The sequence below is a fragment of the Cuculus canorus genome, chromosome 19 (assembly GCF_017976375.1).
Source record: "Cuculus canorus isolate bCucCan1 chromosome 19, bCucCan1.pri, whole genome shotgun sequence".
NCBI lineage: Eukaryota > Metazoa > Chordata > Aves > Cuculiformes > Cuculidae > Cuculus > Cuculus canorus.
In genome coordinates this window covers 9,743,527-9,766,982 of record NC_071419.1, presented here as the reverse complement: position 1 = coordinate 9,766,982, position 23,456 = coordinate 9,743,527, and the positions used below count along the sequence as shown (strand labels likewise).

The 23,456-nt window shown below is 60.1% G+C and overlaps 2 protein-coding genes across 7 annotated transcripts in view; both read right to left on the bottom strand.

The window, feature by feature from the left end:
- On the bottom strand, positions 1-19,441 carry AKNA (AT-hook transcription factor). Of its 5 annotated transcripts, none has more exons than XM_054084432.1 (21): positions 19,062-19,441; positions 12,728-12,969; positions 11,623-12,593; positions 10,627-10,701; positions 9,006-9,156; positions 8,732-8,880; positions 7,918-8,189; positions 7,649-7,811; positions 7,417-7,544; positions 7,153-7,326; positions 6,364-6,565; positions 6,161-6,267; positions 5,276-5,490; positions 4,903-5,068; positions 4,385-4,558; positions 3,961-4,064; positions 3,657-3,761; positions 3,468-3,569; positions 2,722-2,841; positions 1,949-2,114; positions 1-946 (listed from the first exon to the last, which is right to left on the bottom strand). In XM_054084432.1, the coding sequence occupies exons 1-21, from the start codon at positions 19,169-19,171 to the stop codon at positions 670-672; spliced, it is 4,173 nt and encodes a 1,390-aa protein (XP_053940407.1). In that variant the 5' UTR covers positions 19,172-19,441; the 3' UTR covers positions 1-669. The 5 variants fall into 5 exon arrangements, with proteins under 5 accessions (XP_053940407.1, XP_053940408.1, XP_053940410.1 ...); XM_054084433.1 differs by having other exon boundaries at positions 1,949-2,111; XM_054084435.1 differs by having other exon boundaries at positions 12,728-13,003; positions 19,062-19,159.
- Positions 19,442-20,370: 929 nt separating this feature from the next.
- WHRN (whirlin) overlaps positions 20,371-23,456 on the bottom strand; it is a 59,567-nt gene continuing 56,481 nt past the window's right edge. For both annotated transcript variants that reach the window (XM_054084193.1, XM_054084194.1), the window contains 3 exons: positions 22,523-22,701; positions 21,834-21,956; positions 20,371-21,098 (listed from right to left, as the gene is read on the bottom strand). In XM_054084193.1, the coding sequence (XP_053940168.1) occupies positions 20,916-21,098; positions 21,834-21,956; positions 22,523-22,701 (485 nt within the window). In that variant the 3' untranslated portion in view covers positions 20,371-20,915. The remainder of the gene's footprint in view (positions 21,099-21,833; positions 21,957-22,522; positions 22,702-23,456) is intronic.

The following is a 23,456-nucleotide window of genomic DNA, read 5'->3' as shown; positions in this document are numbered from 1 at the left end:
ATACATATACACACGTTATATAACAGCCATCAGCCCTAAAAGGGTGATTTAGCTGTTTGCTAGCAACCTAATTCACATAAAAGCACTTAAAAAAGAAGCTTTCCCAGGGAGGACGTGGCTGGGTTCAAATTCAAGGGCAGAGCAGAGCGGGGGACACAAGTTGAGGCCGGGGTACCAACACCCCAGAGGATGCTTAAGGGTGGGGAAGGGCTTTGAAGAGGGAATCACGGGTATTTCTGCCCATGCAGGCACGGAGGTAAACGTAGCTGCCAAGGGGGGCTCGACCTGTGCTGCAGGACCTACACAAAGTCAGAGCATCCCCAGAAGTGCTCAGTTTGGGGTGGGGGCTGCCCTGGGGGGGACACAGCCATCACCTTGGTCCCAGTGCTGTGCCACAGGGTAGCGGAGGTCTTAGGAGACCTCTGCCCATGTTTTTTACCTCCCTCCTGCAGCTTGGGTGGTCCCGAAAATGGACGGACAGACAAGTGATGCAGGAGGTCTAGGGCAAGCAGGATGGGGGTGGGAGCCAGTGCAGGATGCTCTAGAGATGCCACCAGCCCTGGTGCCCCCAGATCTGGCAGGGAGCTCCCAGTGTGAGGATGCCAATGTGGAGACCATCCTCCTCCCCCTGCGAGGGCAGGGAGGGTTTGGCAGGTGCTGGTGGGACCCTCAGAAGAGGCAGGAGCCCCGAAGGTCCTGCGCTCGGCTCAGCTCGGTGGCCAGTACCCGGCTCATGCGTGTGGTGGTGACCCTCATGCTCTGTGCAACCTCCACAGCCCGGCTTAGCGACTGGTTCAGATCCTCCAACTCATCCAGGGCCAGGCAGTGGTGGTGGCCATCGGCGTGTGGCCGGCGAGGATGCTCTGCACGCCGGTGCCCTGCAGCGTGCCGGGAGGGGACCCCGGCCACGGCTGGGGCTGAGGTAGGTACCGCTGGGGAGCAGTAGCTGGGAAAAGAAGGGGACACGTGCTCAGGTTCACTCCATGGATGGAGGCCCCCCTTGGGCTCTGCACCTCCATGCCACCTTGTTCTTCATCCCTCTCCCCTATCTCATAGAATCACTAGGTTGGAAAAGACTACACCTGTCCAAATCCAATCATGTCCACTACTAAACCAGAACCCCGAGCAATTAATCTTCCCAGCTTTTAAACATCTCCAGGAATGGGGATTCAACCACCTCCGTGGGCAGCCTCTGTCAGGGCCCGAGAACCCTTTTGGTTCTTTGGAAACAAGAAACGTTTCTTGTTTCCTTGGGCAGCCTGATCTAGTGGGACATGTCCTACCTCATGGTAGTTGGAACAAGATGACCTTTAAGGTCCCTTCCAACCCAAACTATTCTATGATTCTATGATGTCTGATCTGAACCCCCCCTGGTGCAACCTGAGGCCATTCCCTCTCATCCTATCACCTGTCACTTGGGAGAAGAGACCAACATCCACCTCGCTACAAGCAAGGCAGTTGTAAACAGTGATAAAGTCTCCCCTCAGCCTCCTTTTCTCCAGGCTAAACAATCCCAGGTCCCTCAAGTGCTCCTCATAACACTTGTTCTCCAGCCCCCTCACCATCTCCGCTCCTTTCTCTGGACGCGCTCCAATGTGTCAAGGTCCTTCCTGTAGTGAGGGACCCAAATCTAAACGCAGGATTTGAATGTGGCCTCACTAGCGCTGAGTCCAGGGCCACAATCCCATCCCCACTCCTGCTGGCCAAGCTGTCTTCACTACAGGCCAAAATGCCATCTCCTTCACCTCCATCCTCCAGCACCCGTCTCTCCGCACTCACCCCACTGCAGACCCCACCAAAAGAGCCGGGGGGCTGTGTGACCCCACTCCCACCCAGCCTGGGCTCTGTGACAAACTGGTAGGGTTGGTCACAGCCCCTCCTGCGATCACCCGACCCAGGCAAAGCTGAGGTTCCCCCCAAGCCCACTGTCACCGCGGAGCATCCTTACAGCACGGAGGGCGCGTAAGGCACGAGGGGGACGGGTGCGAGGCAGCCAATGGCGGCGGTGGCAGCGGGGCTGGCTGCCAAGTACCAAAATCCAGGCTGCTCCGGCTTCTCAGCTTGGGGATCAATGCAGGAGCCTGGGGAGGATGTGACACCAGGAACATGCTCTGCTGTGGGGAGGAAGGCGGTTAGATGTCCCCAGGGGGCTTTAGATGTCCCCAAGGGTGTCAGATGTTCTCGAGGGGTTTAGATGTCCCCATGGGATGTTAGATGTCCCCAAGGGTGTCAGATGTTCTCAAGGGGTTTAGATGTCCCCATGGGATGTTAGATATCCCCAAGGGTGTTAGATGTTCTCAAGGGGTTTAGATGTCCCCATGGGATGTTAGATGTCCCCAGGGGTGTCAGATGTTCTCAAGGGGTTTAGATGTCCCCATGGGATGTTAGATGTCCCCAAGGGTGTTACATGTTTTCAAGGGGTTTAGATGTCCCCAAGGGTGTTAGATGTGCCCACGGGACTTTAAATGTCCCCAGAGGTGCCAGATGTCTCCAGGGTGGGTGCAGCAAGCGCCAGCCCCAAGTAACCCCCTCCATGCCACACTGAGCTGCCACTGCTGGGTCACAACACTCATGTCCCCAGGGAGTGGATGGTGGCACCGCTGGCTGTGACTTCTATCCCCAGGCTGTGTGCCAATGGTCTGAAGGTCATTCCCTGTGCCCCCACACCAGCCTCTGCGAGGGGATGAGCTGTGCCAAGTACATGCCACTCGTGTCACCCACCATGTGTGGCTCCATCCCTGCTGCCGGGGGCACCCATGGGTGCCTGGCAAGCGGGGCAGCGGGTCCTCCTCGGGGTGCTGTGATGGGGCTGCTTCATGGTATCACCTGGCCTGGAATTGGCTACGGAGAGAGGAACGACTGAGACCAGGGATGTCCCAGGACAGAGCAAGCAAGGCTGGTTTGGAAGAGCAGAGCACGTCAGGGGAGCGACTGGGACAGGAGGAGGAGACAGAGGGGTCTGCAAGGGGGTCTGCAAGATGGGGGGTGGGGGGCAGCTGCTAAAGACGGTTATGAATAGGGGGTCTGGAAAGAGGGGTCTCCAAAATGAGGGAGGTGTCTCCAAAATGAGAGGTGGGGGACCCTCCAAAATGAGTTGGGGGGAGGTCTGCAAAGCACTCTGTGCGCACTCAGCTCAGTTCCAGGCAGCCTCAGGACACGGCAGAGCCCAACCCTGTACTGTTCGCCCTAAACTGTCTCTTTAACCTTTAGCTCAAGGACAGGGCTGGGGACACGTTCCCACTGCTCCCAGTGCCATCCCAGTGCCATCCCAGCAGTGTCCCAGTGCCATCCCATCCCCCCGGGCAGGGGGTCTAGCCAAGGGGCAGCAGGGACAACCCCAGGCTGGGGGGGGAGTGGGCTCATATCTCCCCCCTCCTCAAGCCTCTAATGAATTCAAGTAATTAGCAGCTCTGTTAGTGGGCAGTAGGGATGCCCAGAAAGGTCTGGGGCAGCTCCGGGTCACTCACTGGTCGGTGTCCTGCTCCTGTGACACCGGGGACACCCTGGGGTGCCCGGCTCTTCTCGGGGTGCCTGGGCAGCGTGTGGCGTCCCCGCCTGGTACCGTGTCCCTGCCAAAACCCAGCGTAAGCACGGCTGGAGACCCCAGCGCGGGGTGGCCGCTCTTGGTCCCCACACCGATGGGGGCTGGTACCCACCTGTGTACTGTCCCCGAACTGTCACGGCAGCCGGGGTGCTGCCAGGGCTCCTCTGCGGGAATGGGGTGGCCCAAGTCCTGGCAGGCGAGGGGTCTGACTCAGTGGCTGTGTGGGAGAAGAGGGAAGCGGGGTGGGATCTGGCAACTCTGCCCCCTAGTTCTGCAGGATCTGACCCTGGATCGGCACTACTGGGTCCCATGGGGACCTGCCTTGACCCCACCAGCACCCTCTTCCCCAACCACAGTGGGAAGAAAAGTGTCCCCACCATCCCCCCCGGTCCCCACCCTGGTGGGGTTCCACTTACTCATGTCCAGTTCCATCCTGTCCCGCGGCAGCGATGCCGACCTTCCCTTCCTCGCAGCTGCAATCCTTGGGGCTGCCCTGCCCCGTGCCGGGGAGCTCAGCACCCTGCGGAGGGGATGGACCTGCCATCACCACCCAGACCCCTTGATGTCCTCTCATGCATCTCCTCAACCCACCATCCCAACAGCCGGGCTGCTGGTCTTCCCCTCCCTGAGCACCATCTCTCCTGGGTCACAGTAGAAATGGGTTGAGGAGATGGGATGGGCTGAGATGGGATGAGATAGGGTGGGATGGGTTGAGATGGAGTGGGATGGGACGGGACAGGATGGGATGGGATGGGTTGGGATGGGATGGGTTGGAATAGGTGTCCCCACACCCATGGGACACACTCCTGTTCCCACCTAGAGGTCCCTCTTGCCACCTACCCCGAGGGTGCTGCATCCCTGGGGGACGATAGCCTGCTGGCCACTGGCTGCCTCCTGGCCAGGGTGGCACGTGGGGTGCCTTTTCCCTCAGGATAGCTGCGGGAACGGCGCAGGCTCTCCTCCAGGCTCCGTCGCAGCTGCCACACTTCATCCCGCAGCGCCCGGATGGCCTGGCTGCAGCAGGACAGATGCCACGGTGAGGGGTGCTTGCAGACTGCAATGCTCCCAACAGAGCTGGATGCCCTGTCCCACCTGGTCCCCATCCATGCCCGCATCTCCACTGGCCAGGACCACACTCCAAAGCCACACTTGGGGCTTGTCTGAGGTCCAATCCCAGTCAGCCCACACGTGTCACGAGCTTGGAGGACTTGGGCCCCAGTTAGGTCCTGGCCTTCCAAGAAGGGAAAACCCAGTGCTGCCCAGCAGGAGATGCTGGAGCCTTTGGGGACTCTGGGTGGCGGGGTCCCTGTGTCACCCAGGGGGGCTCAGCCTGGTTTGGGGGACATGTAGACACTCACTCGCGCTGCAGACGGGAGCCCAGCAGGTCCCAGTGTGCTGGGTTGGGGGACGGTGGGGTGGGGGACGGTGTCTCAGGGGCTGGCGGGGGGCTGGCCGGGCTCCTGCCCATGGTGGTGGGGTGGCCGCTGGGGCAGCTCCTGCCTTTGACCTCCGAATCCGTGTGAGCTGGGGAGGAGGGAGTCATGGTGAGCCAAGGTTGGTGGTGGGGGATGTTGGGTTGTCCTCCCAGGAGAGCCCTGGGAGAGCAGAGCCAGCAGGCGGGGAGGCACCCCTAGACTTGCACCCCCCTAAACCAGAGACTCTTCCACTCACAGAACCAGCCCCCCCCGCCCAATACCTCTCTCCTCCTTCCCCGCACCGCTGCCTACTCACAGCCATCACCGTTGGGTCCCACCTCGCTGCCACCGCTCTCGGCCCAGCGTGGAGGGGAGCAGGGGGGGCACCGGGACTCCCCCATGCCACCCTGTCCGTCCGTGGGGTAGATGCCCATCAGCACCGGCTTGGAGGGAAGTGGGGTCACTTCTTTCTTCCGTGGATGATGGAGAGTGGCGCGGATGGGGATGGAGGGTCCCAGTGAGCCGGGGGTCCTGGGGACAGGACGGGTCATGCAGGCAGCCCCCATGGCTCATCCTCCATCTGTGGGTCACCCAGCACATCTCCAACACCCATCTGTGGGTCACCCAGCATGTCTCCAACTCCCATCTGTGGGTCACCCGCACATGTCCATCCCCATCTGTGGGTCACCCTGCAGATCTCCAACCCCCATCTACGGGTCACCCCGCAGATCTCCATCCCCTATCTGTGGGTCACCCTGCAGATCTCAAAACCCCATCTGTGGGTTGCCCCGCATGTCTCCAACCCCCATCTGTGGGTCACCCTACACATCTCCAACCCCCATCTATGGGTCACCCCACACATCTCCAACCCCCATCTATGGGTCACCCCACACATCTCCAACCCTCATCTGTGGGTCACCCTACACATCTCCAACCCCCATCTATGGGTCACCCCACACATCTCCAACCCTCATCTGTGGGTCACCCCACAGATCTCCAACTCCCATCTTGGGTCATCCTGCACATCCCCAACCCTGTCTATGGGTCACCCTGCACATCTCCAGCCCTCCAAACACCCTGTTCCCACCTCCTCTCCCATCCCTGCTCCCCTTCCAAGTCCCAAGTCCCCCCAGACGGAGCAGCCAGCCCGTGCCCCCGATCCCCGCCCTGCCTGGATGAGGGCAGGGACCCCAAGCCGTACGCGTTGCTGGGGGGCCGGTGCTCGGGGGTGTGCACGGGGGGTGACACCCTGCTGGCCTCTGAGCCCACGAAGCCACTGTCCGTCTCCGGGGACACGATGCGCTGCTCCTGCAGATGCATCGAAGGGGCACGATTGGTGCTGAGTACCCCCGGCAGGGGCTGAGAGTGCCAGCTAGGGGGGAGTCTGTACCCACAGGGACTCACCTTGTGGGGCCGGTGCTGGGGGGCAGTGCTGCCCGCCCCACTGCTGTGGTGGGACAAGGGTGCCCGAGGTGGCTCGGAGAGCCCCACAGGGGGCTTGGCTGTGGCTGGCAGCTCCCGAGTGGTGGATGGGGACAGGTGTGTCCCCTCTGGCCATGGCAGCTCCTTGGGGGACAGTGGTGCTGCTCTCCTCTCCAGGGTGTGCCTGCGGGAAGAGGATAGAGCATGAGAGAGCTGGAGTTGTTCAGCCTGGAGAAGAGAAGGCTCCAGGGAGATCTTAGAGCAGTTTCCAGGACTGAAAGCGGCTCCAGGAAAGCTGGGGAGAGGCTTTTGGGTTGATAGGATGAGGGGGAATGGCTTTAAATTGGAAGGGGGAAGATTTAGACTAGACATTAGGAAGAAATTCTTCATGATGAGGGTGGGGAGGCCCTGGCTGAGGTTGCCCAGAGCAGTGGTGGCTGCCCCATCCCTGGAGATGTTCAAGGCCAGGTTGGATGGGGCTTGGAGCAACCGGATCCAGTGGGAGGTTCCATGGCAGGGGGATGGAACTGTATGGGCTTAGAGGTCCCTTCCAACCCAAACCACTCCACAATTCTATGATGAGCAACGGAGCAGAGCAACCCCAGATGTGGGACAATACTCTAGTGCAACCAGCAATCCCACGGAGACTGTTAACTCTGGAGCCTATTGACAATGGTGATCTAAAACCTTAGTCCTGATGTAAAATCTGAGACCTAACATAAAACCTCCTGCTTGCCTTCCCTGGGCAACTAGTGCTCCCACAAGACTTACAAAGAGGACATCTCGAGGTCAGCCCCCTCTTCTAGTGACCGTGTCCTGCAGGGGACCTTGCTGGGGTCATCATCCCCTGCCACAGGGCCATCCAGCTCCTCCAGGGACCTGCTCCCTGCCAGGCTCAGCTGCTCCAGGCTCAGTGACTCCGGCAAAGATTTGAAGTGCTTGTACCTGGGGGGGTGAGGCACAGGCAGGAGTTGGTGGGTTTGGGAAGTGGCTCCCTGCCCAGATGGGCCTTGGCCCCACCACAAGGGCACTCACTGTGCCAGCAGGTCACCAAAATCCTCTTCCACTCGGAGCTGCTTGCACCAGAGGGGTCGGGGCAGCCCCTCCATCTCTGCCTCGTTGTCCCCCACTGTTCCCTGCGGACCCTCCATCGGTGCGGGGCTCTGCAGGGCACAGCAAAGGGGGGTGAGAAGTGTGACCCCCACCCCAGCCACAGCAAGGTGCTCCCACCACAGCATCTTTGCACCCTCCAGCCTCTCCAGCTCACCTCGGGGTGCAGGGAGGGGGTGTCTGGTGGTGGTGAAGGGGCTGGAGGGGAGCGGGGCTGGGCTGGGGGCTGCAGGGGGGGCTGCTGCCCAGCCCCAGGCTCCAGCTGCTCCTTGAGAGTCTCCAGGCGCAGCCCCAGGTGGAAAATCTCTCCTTCCACTGTGCTGCAAAGCAACGAGAATGAGTGTCAGGGAGACACCGGACCTCGTGGCACAGGGCAGGCAGCACTGGGCTTTGGCGTTTTGGTGGCGGTGGGGGTCAAGCACCCACCGGTCGGGATCGAAGTCCCCTGAGGTGTCTGGGTGCTGCTGTCGGGCTTGCAGGTACGCCCGCTCCAGCGCATCCTGTGCCTCCTTCAGCTTCCAGAATCTCTGCGACACCACGGCAGCGACTGCCGAGCCTGCAGCTCGGCCCCCACTGCCTGGTACCCCCAACTCTGCTGTGCATCCCTGGGGTGGGGGGCTCTGATGGGGCGGACACACCTGGAGCTGCTCCTGGGGTGCAGGGATCCTTGCTCGCATCCAGCCTTCGAGGGCTTCCACCTGGCCAGGAGAGAAAGGGCTGAGCCCCTGCATCCCTCCTGCTGCATTTCCCGCTACTGCATCCCCCCTCCACAATCCCCCACTGCAGCTCCCCCCACTGCATCCCTCCACACTGCAACCTCCCTACTGCACCCCCTCCGTTGCAGCTCCCTACGTGCATCTCCCCGACTGCACCTCCACCCGCTGCAGCCCCCATGCATCTCCCCCACTGCAGCCCCCCATGCATCTCCCCCACCGCAGCCCCCCTGCAGCCCCCTCCTCCACCTCCTCGTACTGCGTTCCCCTACTGCAGCTCCCTGCACCGCATGCCCTCTCCGCAACGCCCCACTGCAGCTCCCCCCACTGCATTGCCCCCAACGCATCCCCCCACATGCATCTCCCCCGCTGCATCCCTCCCCATTGCATCCCCCCACACCGCAGCCCCCTCTGCAGCCCCCCCCAGCATTTCACCCCCTGCTGCTCCCCCCGTTGCAGCTCCCTACATGCATTTCCCCCACTGCAGCCCCCCTGCATTCCCCTCCTGCAGCCCCCCCCAGGCTCACCTGTGCCTGCAGCTTGCGGGTCTGTCCCGCCAGTGTCTGGGTCACTTGGGTTCCTGTCCCCCCACAGCAGCAGCGCCCCAAGCAGGTGGGGCAGCCCCCCTCAGGTTGGGGGGAGGAAGATGATTCCCCCCTCTCTGAGGGTCCCGGAGCTGCAAGAAAGCACAAGGATAAGGTGATGCTGCCCACCGCCCTCCTTGGGAAGCTGGAGGATCTTGGCTGAATATCCCCCCACAAAAAGGAGGATGAGGAGATGGATGGGGAACAACGCACCCACCTCCACCTGATGAGGATGGTGAGGCTGTGGCCGTGCTGAGCGCTGCCGTGTTGGCTCGTGGGATGCTGAGGGACATCACACGGCAGCCGGTAGGCACCGTGCCCATAGTGAAGCTGCGGCTGGGCCGTGGCGGGTCGGCGTACAGGCTCACCTGGGGGCAGGCAGAAGGCATTCTGGGCACATATCCTGCACCCCAATCCCAGCCTTGTCCACCCTGGAGCCCCATCTTGTACCTCAACCCCAGTGCTGCCCACCCTGGAGCCCCATCCTGCACCCTAATCCCAGGACAGCCCACCCTGGAGCCCCATCCTGCACCCCAACCCCAGTGCTGCCCACCCTGGAGCCTCATCCTGCACCCCAACCCCAGTGCTGCCCACCCTGGAGCCCCATCCTGCACCCCAACCCCAGCACAGCCCACCCTGGAGCCCCATCCTGCACCCCAACCCCAGCGCTGCCACCCTGGAGCCCCATCCTGCACCCCAATCCCAGTGCTGCCCACCCTGGAGCCTCATCCTGCACCCCAACCCCAGTGCTGCCCACCCTGGAGCCCCATCCTGCACCCCAACCCCAGCACAGCCCACCCTGGAGCCCCATCCTGCACCCCAATCCCAGCGCTGCCACCCTGGAGCCCCATCCTGCACCCCAACCCCAGTGCTGCCCACCCTGGAGCCCCATCCTGCACCCCAACCCCAGTGCTGCCCACCCTGGAGCCCCATCCTGCACCCCAATCCCAGCGCTGCCACCCTGGAGCCCCATCCTGCACCCCAACCCCAGTGCTGCCCACCCTGGAGCCCCATCCTGCACCCCAACCCCAGGGGGACAGCAGGCAGGCAGGGGCGGAGGTGGGTGTCATAGCTTGAGTGAGGGGGGCACATCCTCAGCAGGGAGGGCATTATTCGGGTAGGGGGGCACATCCTGAGCAGGGGGGGCATTGCTTGAGTAGGGGGGCACATCCTCAGTAAATGGGGCATGGTTTGGGTAGGGGGGCACATCCTGAGCAGGGGAGGCATTGCTTGTGCAGAGGGGCACAGCCTGGGCAAAGGAGGCATTGCCTGGGCAGGAGGGCACATCCTGAGCAGGGGACACAGCCTGAGTGGGGGACACAGACTGGGTTGAGGGGCATCAACCAGGTCGCGGGGCGCAGCCAGGTCAAGGTGAGGCACAATCCAGGTTGGGGGGCACAGCCTGAGTAGCGGGCACAGCCTAGGCTTTGGGGAACAGCCTGGGTGGTGGGCACAGCCCCTGCAGGCTGGGGGGCACAGCCCGGGCACCAGCCCTGCCTCAGTTTCCCCACCCACGCAGAGATGCAGGGCGGGAGGTGGCGAGGTGACACGGGGCCATGCTTCCGCCCGCTGTCCTGCCATTTTGCTGACGTGCACCCCCGCCATTTGGGGGCCCTTTTGGCACAGTCACCCGCCTGGCAGGGAGCGGGGGACACGGTGGCCCTGGCTTTGCCGTGGGTGCTGCAAACCGCACTCTCCTGTCCCTGCTCCGCGCCTGCTCAACCGCAGCTCTCGGGGAGGAGGAAGAGTAGGGTCAGGGGAGGAAGACGCTCCGAGTAACCGCGAGAAGGGGGAGCGGAGCAGGAATCGGACCCCTCCGCGGCGGCCCCAGCACCCACCCTGGCACCCAGGCGGAGTTGGTCGATGGTGTTCTCGGCCTCGGCGTACTTGGTCAGCAGCTTGTGGTAGTCATCCTGCAGGGAGGGGACACGTAGAGGCACCCAACACGTGGATGGGGTCTCAGAGGGTCCCCATGGGGCAGGGGACAAAGGGAGAGGTGGCATAGGGGGAGATATCCGTGAGGCTGGGTGGGGGTCCCATGGGTGGGAGCACCCTGGGGTGCAGAAACCTGCCCCCCAAAGCTGATGTGGTCCCATTGCCCTGCATGGAGCCCCTCCTCCAGCAGCATTCCCAGGGGACAAGCATTCTGGAGGTGACAAGCATTGGGGAGGGGTAAAAGCATCCTGGGGGACACACAAGCATCCCTGCCCGCAGCCTGGAGCACCACCCACATCCCTGCCAGCTCCTTCATAGATCAAAGAATCATTTGGTTGGAGAAAACCTTTGAGATCATCAAGCCCAACCATACCTTCTTGCTACTAAATCATATCCCTGAGCACTTCACCTGCCCGGCTTTTAAACTCCTCCAGGGATGGGGACTCCACCACCCCCCTGGGCAGTCTCTGCCAGTGCCCAAGAACCCTTTTGGTGAAGAAATTTTTCCTGATGTCCAATCTGAACCTCCCCTGGTGCAACTTGAGGACATTTCCTCTCATCCCATCACTCGTTACTTGGGAGGAAAGACCAGCACCCACTTCAGCACAACCTCGTTCCAGGCAGTTGTAGACAGTGATGAGGTCTCTCTTCAACCTCCTTTTCTCCAGGGGTCCCTCAGCCATTCCTAACGCTTGTCCTCCAGCCCCTTTCCCAGCTCCCCTTCTTGCCACCCCCGTGCAGGACTGGGAAGGGGTGACCAGCCCCACACCCCAGTAACACAGGGCTGGCTCACGGGGCTGCAAACATCTCAGTTTTACCTGCATCCCCTGGTCCTCCCCCACCCCAGAGACCCCCCCCAGTAAAGCCTCTCTGGCTGAACTGGGGAAACTGGGTGTTACCTGGAGCTGCTGCACCAGCGCGGTGGCTTGCTTGGGCGACCTGAACTCCTGTGGCAGCGCGGTGGAGGTGGGGGGCTGTGGTGGGACGCCCTCCCCACTGCTCAGCAGCACCTCCCGAACGATTTCAGCCGGGGACTTGAAGCCAATGGGGCCACCCGTGGCCCTGGGGCAGGCGGGCAGCTCTCGGCCCCGCGGCGGCCGGTAGCTCTGGTTGAACTTCACTCGCGCCTCCACCTTGGAGAGGTCGGGCAGCGGGTGGTTGAGGCGCCCTCGGCCGTACTGGGTGCCGTCGGCTGTGCCGGTGCCGGAGCCCAAGGGATCCTTCATCTCCTTGCCATTCGTGCTCCGCCATCGGGAGCTCAGGGATGGCGACTTCTGCCCAGGCTTGGGTTGCAGCAGCGTGGGCACTGCTTTCTTGGACACCCGGGACCTGTCGCGCTGTTGGGGTGCAGAGAGGGTCCCAGCACCCCAAGGCTCCCCGGTGGGTGCCAAGCCAGCGGAGCCAGGGAGCCCTATCCCAGCCGGCTGGGGCTTGGTGACGGGCTCAACGCTGGTGACACCGCGGAGGTTGTTGGGGGAGAGGTGCAGCAGGACGCTTTGGTTGGGGGTCCAGCCCTGCCCGTGTCCCCCGCTGTTGTCCCCGGCTGTGCCCCAGCCTTGGTGGGATGGGGTGGCGGGGCCAGGGCTGGCATCCGAGAGCCCCGAGGTGTCCCCACCGTCTGTGCTGCAGCCACGGGGCTGGCAGAGAGTCCGGCCATCCTGCAGCATCTTGGGGCTACCGCTGGACTCAGAGCCCCACCGGCCCTCATAAGAGAGCTCAGCGTAGGGGTCCCCATCGCTCTCTGCCCCCCAGGGCCCTTCATCCCCCCCAGAGCTGCCCCGCTCCTCATCCTCCTCCACCAAGTCTTGCTGTGGGTGCCACTGACCCTCCTTCTCCACCAGGGACCCCTCCTCCAGGTCCTCTCCATCGCCTGCAAAACACCAAAGCCACAGGGCTGCCATCTGCCACCTGGTGTCCCCCAGCTCCCTCGCAGCCCCCCCAGCTCCTGCGACGCCCTGGTTTCCCCCACGAGGGGCTTTGGGCAGGGGGCAGTGAAGGACTCACCCCACGGTGGGCTCCCAGCATCCTCCCCCAAGCCGATGACCCCATCCTCGTCCATCCGCCTTTCGAAGTTGTCGTCTTCTTCCTCCTCCTCCTCCTCGTCCTCCTCCTCTCCCTCCCAGCGCGTCAGCTCTGTTTGTGTCCAGCGCAGCCATGGTGCTGGGCTGGCCATGGCCCGCGGGCACGGCGTCTCCGTCACTTGTGCCGCTTCATGGCCCTGCAGTGGCGGGCTGGGGACCTCCTTGCTGCGAATGTAGGTCACATCATCACCGAAGCATCCTGGTGGGTCAGGGAGAGGGAGGGATGCTCAGCAGGCTCTGTTGGAGGTGTCCCCCCATCCATTTCTGGGGCTTCCTCTATCTCCCAGACTCTGGGGACAAGAAGAACCCCCCATGATGGGGGGGATGCTCTTTGGCCAGCCCCTCACACTGCATCCCACCATGAAGCTGCTGCATCCCCATGGCCCCCCCTAGAAGTCCCCATGGGGAAGGACCCCCCAAGGCCACCCCAAAAGGCTTTCTCCCCCCCAGAGTGGGCACTGGGGACAGCCAGCACCCTCTGGATGTCACCCCACCATGCAGCTGCAGCACGGTGACAGCAGTGCCATCACGGCGCAAGGGAGGCAGGAGCAGCCAGAGGTCCCTGTGGTCACCCCAAAAAGCTTCTCCTCCTCCTGCTGCAGGCACTGAGGGACACCCAGCCCATTCTGGCACCCTCTGGATGTCGCCACAGCATGGTGACAACAGTGCCATCATAGTGCAGGGGAGGCAGGAGTCCCCCCCCGGCTCTTGGGGCGTGAGGGATCACAGCAGAGACCCAACACACTCGCTCCACCAATGCCCTAAAAGCAGGAACTCACCCTCGCCTCCCTCCTCACTCTGCCGGGGTTCCCAGAACCTCAGCGGCAGCTTGAGAGATGCCGGATGCTGAAAACCCAACGGCAGGGTGGACAGCAAGAAAGGCCATGGGGTTCTCCAAGCAATGTCCCCTTGGCTGGATTTAAGCCCCTTTCCTCAACCTAATTTTGGCCATGGGGTGCTGGAGGTGGCAGCATCGCCACCGGCATCACCAACCCAATGCTGGCATCATCAATCCAATGCCGGAGCATGGAGAAGCAACCGGCGCCACTCACCCCGTATCGGCATCCCCGGGACATCCCCATCACCACGACCCCATCGGGGGTTCCCAAGGCAGCATCTCTTGAGCACCCCAAACCCTTCCTGCACTGAGGTTTTGCAGAAGAAGGAAACGATGCTCAGGTGCTTCCTGCAAGTTTGCAGGCAGCCGCAAATCTTTTAACCCCATCAGGCCCTGCATGGTGGGGACCAAACCCTCCTCCCACTCTGCTTTTTGTCCAAATCTTTCTTTTTGAAGCTGATTTGGAGCAAAACATTGAAGAAAAACGGTGGGGAAGGGGTGTTCCTGGACCACTGGCAGCTGCCCCCTCCAAAAGCCACTGTGATTGGGGTGCTCTAACCCTAAAACTCAGCCCTACAACCCCAAAACTCAGCATTAGAACCTCAAAACTCAGCCCTACAACCCCAAAACTCAGTGTTACAACCTCAAAACTCAGCCCTACAACCCCAAAATTCAGCCAGGTGGACCCTCCTTTGGAAATCCGGGATATGGGCATATCCCGGATTTCCAAGGGAGGGTCTACCTGGTCCCCACCCCACCATGGTGCTTGCAGCTCCAGGGACGCTGTGGCTGTAACCAGGCGCTCCAGTGCGTCCTGGCACATTTACAGGCAGGCAATTAATCCAGCTCGTTACCGCGTTACTGTGTAATTAGTGACACGTGGAGGAGAACTTGTGCAAACTCCAGGCTGCTAATAAAACCACAGCACGGTCCCTTGGGTGGGGACATATAGCTGGGGGGGAGGGTTGTAGTGATTTGAGGGTGATGATGGTGACGACGAGCAGCAAAGCCACAGCACCCACATGCTCTGGGAAAGTCTTCTTATCCACTCCAAAGGCTCAGATCTGCAAATCCTCTGGCTTAAATCCTGCTGATAGTAAGGGTTTGGGGGTTATATTGTGATGCCACCTGGCAACAAGGTCCTCAGGCAACATCCTTGCATCCTGCTTGCATCTCTTGGGCTTTCCAGACAGGGAGCAAAGCCCCAAACATTCCCCTTAGGGTCTTGCAAACCTGCTGGAGTGTTTGCACGAGGTTTTCCTCCGTGCACCAGCTGGGCAACTCCATTCTCCACACTTGGAGATGCTCCAGAGCTTCTCCCGCTGCCAGGGAGGATGAAGCTGCCCTTGGGATGCTTCAGGTTCTGTGGTTGCTCAATGCAATTCAAGAACAAATTCAGCTCCACCCGCTCTCCAAGCTGGGATGTTTGCATCCCTGAGCCCTCGCTCCATCCTGGCCCAGAGAAGCTTCACATCCAGAAGCCCCCCACAGCCTGCCTCAAGCCTCACAGCATCTCAAAAGATGAGGAGCCCCAAACACAAGACCAAGGGGTCCCAGCCATCTCCAAGAGATGAGGAGCCCCAAACACAAACCCAAGGGGTTCCAGCCATCTCCAAGAGATGAGGAGCCCCAAACACAAGCCCAAGGGGTTCCAGCCATCTCCAAGGGATGAGGAGCCCCAAACACAAGCCCAAGGGGTTCCAGCCATCTCCAAGAGATGAGGAGCCCCAAACACAAGCCCAAGGGGTTCCAGCCATCTCTAAGAGATGAGGAGCTCCAAAACAAACCCAAGGAGGACCGAGCTTGTGGGCAGTGGCTGAAAGGCAGCAGTGGGTCCTGTTATCTCGGAGCAAAGAGGGTTAAATCCCTCCCTTTTGGCAGGCTGGTGCCAGATCATGCCTAGCCCACAGGTCACTGGCTGTCACCCCGTTTCTGAGCAGCATCCTCCCAGGCTGCAGCACCTGCAGATCTACTTGCAAATCCAGCCCCAGTCATCGCTTTCCCAGAAAGTCCCTCCACCACGGTCATGAATGTAAGAGAGAAAAACCCTGGCTTTTTTTGTCCCCCCTTTTAAGAGCTCCTCGCTGCTGTGGTAGTACAGAAAAGCTTGAAAAACTCTGCGGCTGCATGTTCAGGAGCCACAAAGCAAATGCAAACAATACTGAGCGTGTGTGTGCGTGCTTACATATATATATTTCTCTCTCTCTATTTCTTTATTTATCTTGCTCTTTGAAAGCCAGGATTTTGCAACAAGGGCAACTAGACAAAGAGCTAAAAGAGAATTTGAAAGCCTCAGCTAGAAAATGCCTTTCACTCTTGAATTCTGCTCTGCCTGACACCCTCAGCCCCTCTCACCCCTCTGCCTCTCACCCTGGGGCTGGCCCAAATCCTATCTTGGGCACTCAGGGTAGTGATGAGTGCCGAGTCTCTGCTTGTGGGGTGTCTCTGCTTGTCCCTGCCCTCAGCTCCTTGTCTCAGATCCCCTTCACCCTCCACCACAGCAATGCTGTCCCTGCAGGACAGACAGAGGTGTGAGGCTGAGGCCGCCCAACTCATTGCATGGGTGAGGCAGAGGAACAGCAGCACAGCCAAAGCCAACACAAAGCAATGCGCAAGCCCATCACTGCTCCTGGGTTTTATTAGCAGAGACAGCGGAGGAGACGCTGCATTCCCCACCCCATGGGAGGGATGGAGAGGGGGGGACAGGGCTGCTGTCACTCTGCCTTCACTGCTTTGTCAACCCCAGGCAGAGCAGGCGGGTTGTGGGGGGGCTTGGACCCCAAGCTGGGATGCAGGGGGGAACTTTAACCCCTCTCCCAGGCAAGGGGTGGATGCTTTACTTCCCTAAATCACCAGCTCCAAACTCAAACTCAGTCCAGAGAGCACCCAATCCTGCATCCCCACAGGGACTTGCACCCCAGCACCCCAAGAGGGCAAGAGGACAGTGCTGGCAGCCCTGTCTGCAGCCGGGGATCTCCAACCACAGGTTTTTTTGCCCTAAAAAACTCCGACCCTGAATCCCCGTGCGGCCCTGGGCTCTGCAGGGGTCACTGCTTCTGCATGAGCTGCATAAAATTAGACATTTTTGTGCTTGAAAGTCTAAAAAGAGAGGTTAAAAGCAAGCAGGGGCTGATATTTGTTCCTGGTGAGCTGCAAGGGAGGGCTGGGGAGGGCTGATCTGGGGTATGTGGGTCTCTCACAGCCTCCCCACGCTTCTCGTCCCAGCCTCATCTCGTCTTTTTGTCTGCGCCCAGAGCAGGAGCATTGGAAGCATCACTTTTGGGGGGGTTTGAAGGGGGCCACGACAGCCTCAGGCTGAAACTTGGCAAGGGACAACTGCACTCCAAGGAGGAGGAATTCCTGGGTTAGAAATCCTTCTTTTTTTTTTAAGCCCACAAAGTCCTGTTTTATGAGCATGAAAGAAAGCAGAGAAGCGGAAACGTCGCTATCTTAGTTTGCATTATTTCCCATTAAAAAAAGGGAGGAACCATCACAGCGAGGAAGAGCCTGGCAAACCCTCCTTGTCCTCCGACAGCGCACACGCCTTTTACTACAGCATTGCTCTATAGCTGATATGTCCTCCCAGTTCCTCTGCCCGGGGTTGCCACGTTCACCCCACAGAGAGGTACCCAAACCCCACAGAGGCAGCATCTCCCCATCACTTGTATGGAAGCAAAGCCCTGTGGACCACTGAAAGAGGCTGCAGGAAAGCTGGGGAGAGGCTCTTGATCAGGGAGTGCAGGGAGAGGATGAGGGGAATGGGTTTAAGCTGAAAGAGGGGAGATTGAAATGAGATTTTAGGGAGAAATGTTTTCCCGTGAGGGCAGTGAGGCAGAGTCCCAGGTGGCCCAGAGCAGTGGTGGCTGCCCCATCCCTGGAGGTGTTCCAGGCCAGGTTGGATGGGGCTTGGAGCAACGGGATCCAGTGGGAGGTGTCCCTGCCCATGGCAGGGGGTGGAACTGGATGGGCTTTGAGGTCCCTTCCAACCCAAACCATTCTCTGATTCTCTATTCTCCCTCCCCACGGGTCATGAGCCCTGCTGGGTGCGACACAGGGCATTGTCCTCCTTAGGGACAGCAGGGGCTGCTCCAGGAGGCTGTGGGATACAGCCTGGGATGTGGGATCCAGGAGGCTGTAATGCCTGCCAAGGGCAGCTTTAATCCCTGTCTGGAGAGAGCTGCCACTGCGACACTGAGATCCCTTATTAACAGAAGACACGGGGCGGTGGCGGGGGACACGGGAGGGAGTGTGTTGGGGCTAACCAGCCGGGGCTGGATCAACACTGGATCAACTGCTGCGCCCTCCCGAAACCGGGAGCCTTTGGAAAGGGTGCTGCGGAGCAAGGGGCACCCACGACACCCGCCTTTACGGAACCGAGAGCGCTCGCTGCTGCCCTTTAAATAAAAACAAGGAACTGAAGTTGAAGGCAGCGCTCGTAACTTCCTCAGAGGCAGCAGTGGCGCAGCCTCGCAACCCACAGGCTCCGCGAGAGCCTCGAGCTTGGCATCGCGCTGGGCTTGGTGGCATTGGCCACGCCAGCCGATGAAACCCTCTGGATACCCTCTGGCCATACCGACTGATGAAACCCTCCGGACACCCTCACCCACACCAGCGGATGATTCCCTTTGAACAACCTCCGGCCACGCCAACTGATGAATCTCTACGAACACCCTCCATCCACACAAGCCGATGAATCCCTACGAACACCCTCATCCACAACAGCCGATGAAACCCTCTGGACACCCTCCAGCCACACCAGATGATGAAACCCTCCGGACACCATCCGGCCACACCGACTGATGAAACCCTCCGGACACCCTCACCCACACCAGCGGATGATTCCCTTCGAACAACCTTCGGCCACGCCAGCTGATGAATCTCTACGAACACCCTCCACCCACACAAGCCGATGAATCCCTACGAACACCCTCATCCACAACAGCCAATGAATCCCTCCGGACACCCTCATCCACTCCAGCTAATGAAACCCTCCAGACACCCTCCATCCATGCCAGCCAATAAATGCCTCCGGACACCCTCCATCCACGGCAGCCAATCAATCCCTCTGGACAATTCGTAAGCCGGACGATGGATTCGGCCCCGGATGGGGATGAAGCACCGGAATAGCTAAAGTTATGGCAAGTTTCCGAAGGATGGGTCGTTGTGGGCAGAACACGAGCCGGTTGTCCGCACCATCCCGGAGCATCCTCAGCCAGGGGGACCCCCGCAGGGCTGGGGGATCCCCCCTTCAGCCCAGGGACCCCTGCTGCCAGCCGGGCTCAGCACAGCCGGGGGGTGCATCCAGCTGTGCATCCGGCTGCGCCCAGCCCCAGCCACACCCGGGGCACAGCTGGGGGGCACAGCTGGCAGCGAGGCACCCCCGTCCCGAGCATGCACGAGCTGCCCCGCGGCTGCTCACCTGCAGGGTGGGGGGGCGCCAGGCGACCCCGCTCCCGGCTCCGCTCCCGGCCCCGCCGGACAATAGCTCGGCGCCGCCGGCGGGGGGCGTGGCCAGCGTCTCATTAGCATAACCGGCGCGCCCCGCCAGTCCGCGCGCGGAACGGGGCGTCTTTAGCATAGCCCCGCCCCTCCTCCTTAATTTGCATAGCGCTCGGCGGCGGCCAATCAGAGCCGAGAAATGGCCGAGAGGCGTCGTCGGGCTGCGGCCAATCAGAGCCGAGAAACGGTCGAGGGGAGTCGGGCTGCGGCCAATCAGAGAAGGGCGGGTGGTGCTCGTAGGCAATATGTATGTAGCGCGCCCCCTGGCGGGGCGGAGCCTGCGGCGTGGCAGGGAATGGGAATGATGGGGATGGGAATGATGGGGTGGGGATGGGAATGATGGGGTTGGGATGAGATTAAGGAGGGGGTGGGGGTGGGGAAGGGATAAAATGGGATGGGAGTGGGGAGAGGATAGAATAGGATGGGGATGGAATGGAGAGAGAACAGGGATAGGGTTGGGGATGGGATGGAATAGAAGGGGATGGGGTGGAGATGGACGTGGGATGGACATGGGATGGGATGGAATGGGATGAGGATAGGGATAGGGATGGGGATGGAGATGGGCATGGGATGGAGATGGCGATGGGGAGAGGACAGGGATGGGGTTGGGGATGGGATGGAATAGAAGGGGATGGGGGTGGAGATGGGCATGGAATAGAATAGGATGCAGTTGGGGGTGGGGAGGGGATGGGGATGGAGAACAGGATAGGGATGGGGGAATAGAATGGGATGGGGATGGAGATGGGGATGGGGGAATAGAATGGGATGAGGATGGAGACGGGGATGGGATGGAATAGAATAGGATGCAGTTGGGAGTCGGGAGGGGATGGAATGGGATGAGATAGGGCTGGAATAGGAATGGGGAAAGGATAGAATGGGATGGAGATAGAATGCGATGGGAATGGGGATGGATGGCGATGGAGAAGGGAAAGGGAATGGGGAAGGAGGATGGAATGCGGATGAGGATGGGACGGAACGGGGATGGTATTGAATGGGGAACGGAATCATAGAGTCATAGAATCATAGAACGTCCTGAGCTGGATGGGACCCACAAGGATCATCGCATCGGATAGAACATGCCCTCCCTGGAGATGTGGAAGTTTTGCCATGATGCTCATTGCCTCCACGCTCCCACCCACCCTGCAGGAGCTGGGGTGCCCCGTAGGCATCCCGGCCCCTTTCCCTCCTGAAAATGCGCCCCCATCCCCAGCCTTTTTCTAACCTGACAGATTTATTGAAAAATTAAAAGCACAAGCTCTGTATATATAAATATGACGATGTTGCCAGCAATGTACAAGGCCTCCGGTTGCTCCCTCTGCATCCCCGACCGTGGCCCGTGCTGCCCGCCTGGGCGCGGGGGCGAGCACCCACCGCCCCAAACCCCTCCAGCCTGAGCCACGGGCCAACCGTGCTCTGCGTGTGGCACTCAAGTGACAGTGGGGACACCCAGACCTTCTCCCAGCCTGGCCAAGGGGGAGAGGGCGATTCCAAAGGGCAGCACCCCCCCCCACACCTCCCAGAGAGGACAAAGATGAAGACTTCGAGGGATGTGCACTGATTTCTGCCCGTTCTCAGCCTGCCCTACCCAGGCAGTGAGAGTCTGCGGTGGGCAAGGGGACATTTAGGGACAAGATGGGGGTGTCTGCAAGTGCGGGGTGGCGCAGCGGGCGAGGGCTCTGCGTGGTGGATGCTGCTTTCCCATCTCAGCGCTGCCTTTTATCCCCGTTCGGATGCTCTCCATCCCAAGCCATTCTCCCCAAACCCATTCGGGTTCCTAAAGGGCGACGTTGAATTCTGTGACCAAGAAATCAATGTAGTCCTTTTCCTTCAGCTTAAAGGCTTCCGCGATGATCCGAGCTGCTTCCCGATGCTCTTTTCCTCGCAGCCCTGTGCCGTTCACTTCCAAAATGACGTGGCCCACCTTCAGCTTCCCGCAGTTGTGTGCCGAGCCCCCGCGCTGCAGGAAAGAGGTGGTCAGCTCACGCTCCTACCACCCCCCTGGCTCAACCCAGAGGTGAAATACAGGAGGTTTTGGGTAAATGTGAAATGTTTCATTTCCATCACGTTCACCCTGACCCAGCAAACACGATGGAAATGAAACATTTCATAGTTCAGAGAGAGGGGATGAATTTGGCTCCCCTCCTGCTTGCTCCCGGAGCGCAGCGCCAGCTGGGATGGCCAAGAATAACCAAGGCGCAGTCAGCTCTGCTTTTCTTTCACTGTAAATAACTTGAATTTTGCCCCAAGTAAACAGCAGAGGACACAGTGCGGGGAGACAGCTCCTGAGGGCTCTGTTCCTCAGCTATCATTCACCATTCCTCCTTCCATATCCTCTGTCTGAGCAGAAAAAGGGAGTTTCCAGACAGCTGGAGACACCAGCCAAGCTGTCTGGGCCGCTCAGATCCCCTCTGAAATGACTGCAGCAAATCCTTGGCTTCCAGGGTGTGCTTTATAGTACGGGATCATCCATGGGACAGGAATGCAATTCTCAGCAACCCTCCCACGGGACAATGATGCCTCCGATAGCCATCAGAGGTGATCATGGAATCACTAGGTTGGAAAAGACCTTTGAGACCATCAGGATCAATGGAGAAAGCACACCTCCTTCCCGTGCCTGAAGGGCTCTCCTGATGTCCAGGGAGGAGAGGGATGGGATGTGCACTGAGTTCTTCCCATTCTCAGCCTACCCTACCTGGATTGTGACGATGCGGGGCAGCGGCTGCCGTGTGTTTGCTCCCCCCTCGATGGCGATTCCCAGGGTTGGTGCGCTCTTGGACACTCGGATCAGACACGATGTGGGTTCCAGGAGCCCTGGCTGCAGGGAAAGACGGCAGCGCTGCCGAGGGAGGCCAGACACTATCTCCCCGGCGTGCTTTCTCACCCATGGCAAGCTTCCATGGTAGCAGGACAGACACACTGTCTGCTGTTGCCCTCTGACTCCAGACATCCATGGCCATGATCCCAACCATGTGCAGGTCTGCAAGGGCTTGGGGAGGAGCAGAGCAGCTCTCCAAGTGCCTCCCAATGTGTCATTGTCAGAAACCCTCCAATTCACTTCTAATACTTGATGCCTCCTTCCCTTCCAGGGAACTTCATGGGACACTGCCCTGTGATGTCCCCTTGCCAGGAAATGCCACGTCTGAGGTAGTTGCTTGCTGGAGCTGGAAGGGATGGGATTTCCCCAGGATGGAGGGAATCAGCCCTACAGTTTCCCTCTCAGCCGCTCCCGGCTCACTTCCCCACAGCTCAGCCCACTGAACAAGAGGATAAATATCCCATCAAAGCACAGAAGAGGGGTTGCTGCCTGCAGGCAGAGAGAGCAGAGGAGAAGGCTTGGCAGCCCTCACCTCCCACGAACAGCAGCACCCTGAGCACCCTCACCGGCTTGGAGGCCCCTTCTGCTGCCTCCTCGCTCCTTGTGGCCTCCTTGAGGCTTCGGCTTTTCCCAAGGACAGGCTGCCGGCTCTTGTCCTTGCCGCTCATCTCGACCTCCCCGATGTCCACCCCGCTGTCCTCGCTGAGGGTCTGCCCGCTGTCCGACAGCTGGGAGAGCGTGGAGGCTGGGGAGAGATGAGGGCTGTTAGAGGTTGGGTAGCATGACTCTGGCCAGCCGAGCACCCACAGGGCCACAGCTAGAAGGAGGACATCTCACCCCCTCCCAGAGCTCGGTATGGGATTTAGACCTCGACTTCAGAGCAGAGTTCCCAAGCGGACCCTTTCTGAAGAGCCGAGCTGCACACATAGAGTATCAAGTGGTCTCAAACCCAGGTCTAATTTCCAACCCTGATCCCAAACTGTGATGGAGGGAGAGGGTGATGAGCTCAAGGGTCCTGCTGGAGTTGGAGCCAGCCCATGCTCAACACCAGGGTCTGGGAGGAGACGGGGACAGGCATGAGCAAGCAGGACCTGCCAAGCAGGAGCTTTCTCCTCTTCATGGATGAAGACAGTGCAGATCTGCAGTTCACAGAACCACAGAATGGTTTGGGTTGGAAGGGACCTTGAAGATCACCCAGTTCCAATCTCCTGCCATGCACAGGGACACCTCCCACTGGATCAGGTTGCTCAAGGCCCATCCAACCTGGCCTTGAACACCTCCAGGGATGGGGCAGCCACAGCTTCCCTGGGCAACCTGGGCCAGTGCCTCACGACTCTCAGAGTGAAGAAATTCTTCCTTATGTCTAACTTAAATCTGCCCCTCTCCAGGTTATACCCATTGCCTCTCGTCCTATCACCACAAGCCTTTGGAAACAGCCCCTCTCCAGCTTTCTTGTACTCCTTCCAGGTACTGGAAGGTCACTATAAGATCTCCTGGGAG

Coding starts and splice junctions, on each gene's coding strand:
- AKNA (XM_054084432.1), bottom strand. CDS start 19,171: ATGCTAATGAGACGCTGGCCACGCCCCCCGCCGGCGGCGCCGAGCTAT. Junction 12,594..12,727: donor TGCTGGGAGCCCACCGTGGG/GTGAGTCCTTCA, acceptor GGTGTTTTGCAG/GCGATGGAGAGGACCTGGAG. Junction 8,881..9,005: donor ACCATCCTCATCAGGTGGAG/GTGGGTGCGTTG, acceptor GCTTTCTTGCAG/CTCCGGGACCCTCAGAGAGG.